The sequence below is a fragment of the Arachis hypogaea genome, chromosome 10 (assembly GCF_003086295.3).
Source record: "Arachis hypogaea cultivar Tifrunner chromosome 10, arahy.Tifrunner.gnm2.J5K5, whole genome shotgun sequence".
NCBI lineage: Eukaryota > Viridiplantae > Streptophyta > Magnoliopsida > Fabales > Fabaceae > Arachis > Arachis hypogaea.
In genome coordinates, this window is record NC_092045.1 from 9,680,942 (window position 1) to 9,689,327 (window position 8,386).

At 37.7% G+C, this 8,386-nt stretch overlaps 1 protein-coding gene across 1 annotated transcript; it reads left to right on the forward strand.

The window, feature by feature from the left end:
• Window positions 1-3,877: 3,877 nt before the first annotated feature.
• On the forward strand, window positions 3,878-8,108 carry LOC112715110 (protein terminal ear1 homolog). Its single transcript, XM_029289591.2, has 5 exons — window positions 3,878-5,065; window positions 5,348-6,029; window positions 6,351-6,470; window positions 6,784-6,925; window positions 7,424-8,108. Exons 1-5 carry the CDS (start codon window positions 4,288-4,290, stop codon window positions 7,748-7,750), a joined length of 2,049 nt encoding a protein of 682 aa, XP_029145424.1. The 5' UTR covers window positions 3,878-4,287; the 3' UTR covers window positions 7,751-8,108.
• Window positions 8,109-8,386: the final 278 nt, after the last annotated feature.

An 8,386-nucleotide genomic window follows, 5' to 3' on the forward strand; every position in this document is an offset into this window, starting at 1 on the left:
CTACATCAGTCTTGGGTTCAACTTCCTCTTGTTCCTTGGCTAGGAAGTTGCTCATCAAACAATGCAAGATTGTGTGTCCGCCAGCCATCCTAATAGAAAAGGAGAAGAATAATAGTTAAAACAGAGTATAAAAGTATTTGAGAAGATAATAATAAAGTATCGGCCTACCGGCATGTGTGCAACTGGCTTCCCGGTCACCGATAACCAAATGAGGATTCAAAGCATTAGAACCAAAGATCGCCATTAAGACATCGGTAATACCTGATTTTGTTGGCCCAAACCTTCGTAAGTAACTTTGATCTAATAATTGGCTCTGGCCCTGAAACTCCAATGCGTTGGGAATTGACGTTCCCCCTCAAGGGTCAACCAAAAAGGACGATGACCTTGGGCTGGTGTCGTTTTAAAATATTGTTCATTAAAACCATGGAATGAATCCTCGAAGATCCCAAAGATCTTCCTTTGCACCATCCAAAAGGAGAGGTACCCTTTCTTATATTTGCTTTCTGAGTTAGGTTGGTAAGAAGGAAGAAATATAGGAAGACTTTAACTATGGTGGGGATATCTAATTATTCACAAACTAACTCGAAACACCTTATAGCAACCCAGCTATTCGGGTACAATTCGAAGGGAGAAACCCCGTACCTATTCAGAAGCAGCGCTAGGAAAGTAGAAAGCAAAAATCAAACGCCCAACAAGAAAGACATGGTTTTGTAGACCCATAGCCATTTAGGGACTCAAGGCACCTCTATGTTTAGGTAACAAACCTACTCTTGATCATCGGGGATGAGGAGTTTGTGATGTCCTTCCTCAGGGACAACCCCATAGATGGCCTCGCCGTCAAGAAGCTCCTAAAGATCCTCTTCGATAAGTCAGGATGGCATTCCCGTCATGTCGGATGTGCACTAATGGTACTAATATGGAACGCCAAAGTGAGGAATACAAGACCACGAGAGAAGATGAGTTCGGGTCTTCGTTTCGCCATACCTACCATGGGGGCACCACCATTCTTGCTTTGCCAGGACTCTAATTAGCATAAAATAACTAAAAATCATATTCATCCTACGTTAACATCTATTTAACCTAGTGAAATAGCAGTGACACCCCCTAATTCTAATCCATTCATCCTAAAAATTAAAACGTTCCTCCCTAATGAACTTAAAAACAAGCATAATGCAATAAATTCACAAGGAACAGAGAGAAATTTTGCTTACTTAAAATTGCAGTGAAAGAAGAGGTAGTGACAAAGGAGAAAGATCAATAGAGGTTGCCACACCATGCACAGAAGCAATCAAGAAAGCATAATTGAGGGGAATCTAGAAAAATAAAATCCTTGGTGCTGATGGTATATCACCTAAAATTTCCTGGAGATAATGGTAAAAAAGAATAGGGAGGGAAGAGGTTGAACTGACCTTCACCCAGAAGAAGCGCAAAAAAACTTGGACAAAATTAATTTTTTGCGCACGTTTAAATTCCGCTAGTAACGTATGTGTGTATTGAGGCGACGTTCTTGGGAAGCGTGACGGGCAGTAACATCCCATCATGAATGTGGGATCAGAGGAAGTCATGTGAGGAGACTTGACATACGTGGGCACCATGGATACGATTCACTGAGCCTGATAGGCCGACCTAAACCACAAATGTGACAACCACGATACTTGTGGCTTCCCGCATTGAAAGCCCTATTCTAGATTGGCCCATTACAAAGATTGGTCCTAATATACACTATCTATCGCGTTGACCACATGATACGACTACCGGCTTCTACACTAAATGCTTACAAAGCATGACGATTACAGGGTACGTGAGAATTTAGGGGATAGTGTGGTGCCCACTATCTCAGGTGAGCCCCACAATAAGATGACAAATATATAAGAGATGGGCCAACCTCCCAGGAGGTAACTAATCTTACCTTAATATTCTCTAACTCTTCACCCAGATACTGACTTGGGCGTCAGAGTGGTTTTGCAGGTACTATCCTTACTAGGGGTATGCATGGACCGATCCGGTTCGAAGACCCGGCCCGGCCCCAAACACTTTAGGGGTTAATTTGGTGTGATTTCACCGGGTCTAGGACCGGGTAAGGGTCTCAAAAATAGACTCGGTCATTATTTCGGGTCGGGTCCGTGCCATGGCTCGGGTCACCCGAAATCGACCCAATAGCCCGGTCATCATACACAATTAATATTTTGTATTATTAGTGATGGATGATGGCTATTCTTTTGTGGAATTTAAGTATTGTAAACCTTAATATTTTGTGTTATTAGTTATTATAATACTATAAGTTAATATTTTATGTTTAAAATGCATAAGATTTTAAACTAATTAATGCATAATATTGTGTTATTTGTTTTGATTTAAATATTTGGTGTTATTAGACAATATTAGTATTGATTATGGTTATACTTTAAATTTAGAGAAGAGTTGGTTCTTGTTATATTTTTCTAAGTGAATTTTACCATGTCAAATAATGGTTGGAACTTAGAAATTTGGATATTTTCACATGCTAGCTTATAAGAAAGTATCAAGATAATGTAATGTTAACGACCCGGTTTTCATCCGGTTTTTACCCGGTATAATCGTGGCCCGAAAGTGTATAGGTTTCATCGGGTTTAGAGTCGGGTTCGGGTCTAATAAATAGACCCGGTATATATTTCGGGCCGGATCTAGGTCACATCAAACCCGGTTTTATCCGACCCATGCACACCTCTAATCCTTACCATCCCACCGATAATACCTTTGCCTGTTCAGACTTACAACCAGCGGTCTCCTTCTTTTCACCAGACATACTTAGATAACGATCTAACAATTTCAAAAAAAAATTTAGTTATTTTTATGATAGCTTTTTCTTTTGATTGTTTTTCTTTTAGAGTAAATTGCTAAAATATACTCGAAAATTTACATTACTGACAAAAGTAATTCCAAAAGTTACGAACGAAAAATAAATCTTTGAAGATTTAAATACGTGATAAAAATAACTAAATATTCAATATGTATTCCAAAATATTCTTAAAGATCATATTTTAATACAATTTTTTGCAAGTATTATTAAAAAAATAAGATATTTTTATCTTTAAAGTTTGATAATTTTATGTCAAATAATTTTTTTTTAAAAAAAGTTTTTATTATGAATGACCAAATCCTTTTAAAACATAAAAAAATATTGAGATTAAATTTTGTTTCAAATTTTTGTGTGCACCTTTTAAAATTAAACGTCAGATCAAATAAATAAATTATTTACTAAATAAATATAAAAGTTTTTCAGTGGTTTATAAAGAATATAATATTTATTGATTATTTTTGTTATCTTTTTTAAATTATTCGATAATTTATTTATCATTTATATTTTTAAAGATTATATTTGTAGTTAAAATTTTTAGATATAGATAATTTTAGTGTGAAATACCATAATATTTGATTATTTTGATATTTTACATTGCTATAACGATAGTATTAACGCTTTGTAAAAAAATATATTATTTTAATTATATAAAGACAAAACGTGATTGATATTATAAACACCCACAACAATGTATAATATATAATTTAGATCATCTTTAAAGATTTTACCATTTATAATCTAATATACAAAAATAAAAATTTTATATTTGTCGAGTAATATAAATTTTTGAATATTATTTTAGTAGTGTATTTTTTTATTAATAATTTAATATTTTCGTAATTTCGCTTTTTTCTAAAAGAGGAAAATCATTTTAAATACAACGTAGTACATGACATGGAGCGGACAAAAAACATTGAATCTCCTCCGGTATCTAAACTAAGGGGGTAGAAAAGTAATTTGGAGGAGCCACTAGGTGGCAAAGTACATTTTTGGCAACCTTGGCCCTTGATAGGAAAGTAGAGAACGAGCAAATAAGGCGAAGCAAACCAACCTTGTTCTTTCTTCCTCTCCTTGTCCAGCTTCTCCCCCCCTCTCTCTGTCTTTCCAGTTCCCACTCACTACTAAAGAAACAGAGTCAGGCACAAATAAACACACTCTCGCTCTTTGTGTTTTTTTTTTTTTTTCTCTCTCCGCCCTTAGATACCCGCGCGCTAGCCTCTTTTCCCCTCTGTATCCTTCTTTGTTCTCTGTTAAAACTCGCATATATACGGATACACAGTCGCAGAGACGCACGGTGATATTAGTTATTACACTACAAACAAATACTCATAACAGATAGAAAGAGAGAGATAGCGAGATTCTGGGAAGAGCCAACAAAAACGAAGAAGAGAGGAAAGAAAAGAAAAGAAAATAAAGAAAAACATAAAAGAAAATAAAGTCGTTTCCCCATGGGAGAAACCGGTATCATTTTCCGGTTCCCTGGAAACTTAGACCCCAGAGCTCAAGAGTTCATACCCACAAACACAACCCACACTCCCTTGCCGCAACTGGCAACCGTCTTCCCCCTTCCCCACCACCCCTACACCGCCCAACCCTCGTATCCACCTTACCCTTACCCTTACGCCCCATCCCTTGGGGTTGGTGTACTTCCCTTTCACGATGCTCAGCTTCCCCACGCCGCCGCCGCCGCCGCCGCCGTTCCATTCCCTCACTTCACCTCCGCCGCATATGCAGCTCCTCCTCCTCCTTTCCCGTCGCCTCACCTGTCCACGTCACCAACCCGGTCGTTGCTCCTGAGTCCCTTACCATCGGACCTGGCGGTTAGCGAGTCCTCACTGAGGCGCGAACTTGAAGTGTTCGGTGACGTCAGAGGGGTCCAGATGGAAGCCCTCCATGACGGAATCGTGACGGTCCATTTTTATGACCTCAGGGACGCCGAAACGGCGCTAACGGCGATTCGACAGCAACACATGCAGCACCAGGAGAGGCTCCGCAACCACTATGCCTCGTTGTTCAAGGCCAGAAGCGCGTTTCCTCTACCGCCACCGCCGCCGGTGGTTTCTCCGCCGGCGCCCGGTCTCATCGCCGGGAGAGCTGTGTGGGCGCAGTACGTTCTCCCGGTTTGCAACGCCGTCCCGGACGGTCAGAACCAAGGCACCGTCGTGGTCTTTAACTTGGACTCGGACGTTTCCGCCGAGAATCTCAAACGCGTTTTTGAGGCTTTCGGTATCTCTCGCTCTCTCAGCCAAAACAGAATTCCATTAATGTCGTTTAGTTTATGTTTTCTCGTCGTTTTATTTGTCTCCTTTTCGTTAAGTGAGAGTGAGATCTGAGAACTATGAAGGAGATAAAAAAGCTGTTGGAATTCAGTTAAACTTTTTTTCCATATTATATTCTATGCCTTCTTTTTAATTTTAAGTGATGTTGAAACGTCTCTATCTCATTCTTTTGTGAGTATCTCTTTTCTTAATCTTTTTATCTTTTGGCTTTTGGTTTCAATTTTTATAGGTGCAGTAAAGGAACTAAGAGATACACCGTCGAAAAAGAATCAAAGGTTTGTGGAGTTCTATGACGTTAGAGATGCGGCGAAGGCATTGAAAGAAATGGACGGGAAGGAAATTTATGGTAGAAAGGTTGTAATTGAGTTCAGTAGACCCGGTGGTCAAAGCAGAAAGTTCTTCCATTCCCCAGCTTCTAAACAAAAGTCTTTGAACCTGAATAATGTTCCACCGTTCTATGCTTCGAATCATCCTCATCACGTGCAACGCAAAAACTCGCGTCGTTTTGGAAGTTCATGCTGGAACTCTTCATGTTCTACTACATTTCCGCAATTGCCCTTGTGGAAGAGTTCAGGTGGTGGAAGCAAGGGAAGCGTGAACGGGGGTTCGGATTCTGGGTCCGTTGAGGCAGTTGGGAACGCCGTTTCGGAGGAGCAGCTGCAGCGGCGCTCGGACGCTAGTCAGAAGAGGAGTCCCGTTAAAGAAAGCGGCGAGGTCGGTGAAGGAAGCGTAAAACACCACTACCAGCAACATCATCAACAACAACATATAGTAAAGAGTAGACACTGGAAGGGGAAGCAAGGGAAGAAGCACGAGACAAGGTTTCTAATTAGAGAAGACGCCATTGTGGAGTCTAGTTCCAGAGATCCACGAACTACTGTGATGATCAAGAACATTCCCAACAAGTATAGGTTAGTAAATTTATTTTTAATTTAATGTTTGTGAAATCCGGGGTCTATCTGATCCCTCAAAAAGGGGGGGGGGGGATAATCGTTAACGTATCCGTTGACCATTGAATTGGATGTGAAGACTGTATAAAACGTTTAGTACTGTGCACATCAAAATTAAACTCTAATTACAATTACTCATGTTTATGTATAATTGTTAAAAATTTACTTTAAAATGTAATCCTATTGGGAGTATTCCAAATGGACATATGGGGTAATATTTTGGTCCCTCTGAAATCTTGTTGATACTGTGCATTTCTTTTGTTTTTCTTTGACTTGATGTAGTCAGAAGCTACTATTAAATATGCTGGACAACCATTGCATACACTGCAACGAACAGATTGGCGACGACGAGGACCAACCATTGTCTTCCTACGATTTTGTGTACCTTCCAATTGATTTCAAGTAATTCTCATCGTCTTACTCATACATACTTTCTCTTTTTTATTTTTATTTTTTTCCTCCTAATGTTCTATCGATTTACGTGTTTGCACTGTACAAATACTATTTCACTCCTATTTACTGGTCAAAGTGCAAAAAATACTATTAGAAATCGTCGGAGTTTTTGTTAAAGAATCCGTCATTGTTATATCCTCTAATTTCAATTACTATTACAATTACAATTAGCATAATTTGTGGCAATTTCTAATTACATTGCTGTGTACCAAAGACTATTATTTCCAATAATGCATTAATGTTGTAGTAAATGTTGTCACAGCAACAAGTGCAATGTGGGGTATGGGTTTGTGAACATGACATCTCCCGAAGCCACTCTGCGGCTATATAAGGCGTTCCACCTGCAACATTGGGAGGTATTCAATTCCAGGAAAATTTGTGAAGTTACATATGCAAGAGTCCAGGTATTTCATTATTTATAATGCTTGAGAGTTTCATTATTTCCACTAATTAATAAATCTGCCTATATACATGAACTATTAATGACACAAATAATACTCTATTTATTCTCTTTTATTTGATGTAATCTTTTAGATATACTACTATCAGTACACTTCGAATTAGTCAAGTTGGTTAGTAATTTAATTCCGTAACTCCCGGTTTCTCATGGTAAGTTCCAGATGCTGGTGTAATACATGAAAAATTGACAATTCAACTACATCAATCTAAAGTAAGATAGAAAAGACAAAGTGACAAACTATAGTATTTAATTGTGATACGCCGAAAATGTATCTGTAATTTTATTTTTTGATAGCAGTTAAAGTCAATAATAATTGCAGAATGTAAAAGCGTTTTTCGTGTTTCTAATTAAATCCATTGTAATATAGCATTAATCTATATGAAAACAAGAATAGTATTTAACTCGTTATGCAAGTACATTTATTTTTTATATATGTATAAAGGGTTTGGAAGCTTTGAAAGAGCATTTCAAGAACTCAAAGTTCCCATGCGAGATGGAGCACTACCTGCCGGTGGTGTTTTCACCTCCTCGGGACGGTAAGTCCCTGACGGAGCCACTTCCAATAGTTGGCAACAACAAGAACAACCACCACCACCACCACAGCATTATTATTCCCATGGCCATGATGAACGTTCAAAATGGTGTCCAAAACTCTGATGAGGATGATGATGATTTTGATGATGATGATAGGGCAACAAGAAGTGCTTCTACAATTGCTTGTGAAGACGTGCATAGTAGCCAAAGTGGCGGCGTATGTGATGATGATTGATGAAAACACTGAGTAGTGGTTGGAGAATAGTGCTGCTCCCTTCTGATGTTACAAATGTGTAAGTAAAAGGGTGGCATGTGCATGTTTGGTTTCTTGTCAATGTGTGACATTTAAGACTCTTATGAACCACACTCACACACCCTGCTGGTGGATTAACCATCCCATGTCTTAAGTTTTTCCTTTTTTTCTCCTCAAATATTTTCATTTATTGCTAGTAGTAGTTTCAGCCTAGTTGTATTAATTGAGTGTATTGATTAATAGTCCTCTTTTTTTCACTTTTTTTTTTATTTCATCCTTTAAGAAATCTCTTGTAGCCTTGTAAGGTCCTGCCATTTCCGATGTAATGGTCATTTAAGCATTTTCGAGAATGAATTCTTTTTTTTTTTTGGAAAAAAGTAAAGTTGTTAACCGTACTTTTTTATTATATAAAATTTTTATAATAAATTTAATTAACTTGTGTTTTAAGGTTATATTTAAAAAGTATAATAATAAAATTATTTTAATATTTGTAATATATTCAATACATTCAAAATGTAAAATAAATTAATTTTTGCAATAATTTTTATAATAGATTTTTTATTGGTATATTTAATCTATGCCTGCGGAGCACAAGTTAACAATTTTTTTTAATTTTAT

What these genes read in the sequence shown, in the direction of transcription:
- LOC112715110 (XM_029289591.2), top strand. Translation starts at nt 4,288, where the DNA reads ATGGGAGAAACCGGTATCATTTTCCGGTTCCCTGGAAACTTAGACCCC. An exon ending in ACGCGTTTTTGAGGCTTTCG is followed by an intron (nt 5,066 to 5,347) that starts GTATCTCTCGCT and finishes CAATTTTTATAG; the next exon opens with GTGCAGTAAAGGAACTAAGA. An exon ending in AACATTCCCAACAAGTATAG is followed by an intron (nt 6,030 to 6,350) that starts GTTAGTAAATTT and finishes GACTTGATGTAG; the next exon opens with TCAGAAGCTACTATTAAATA.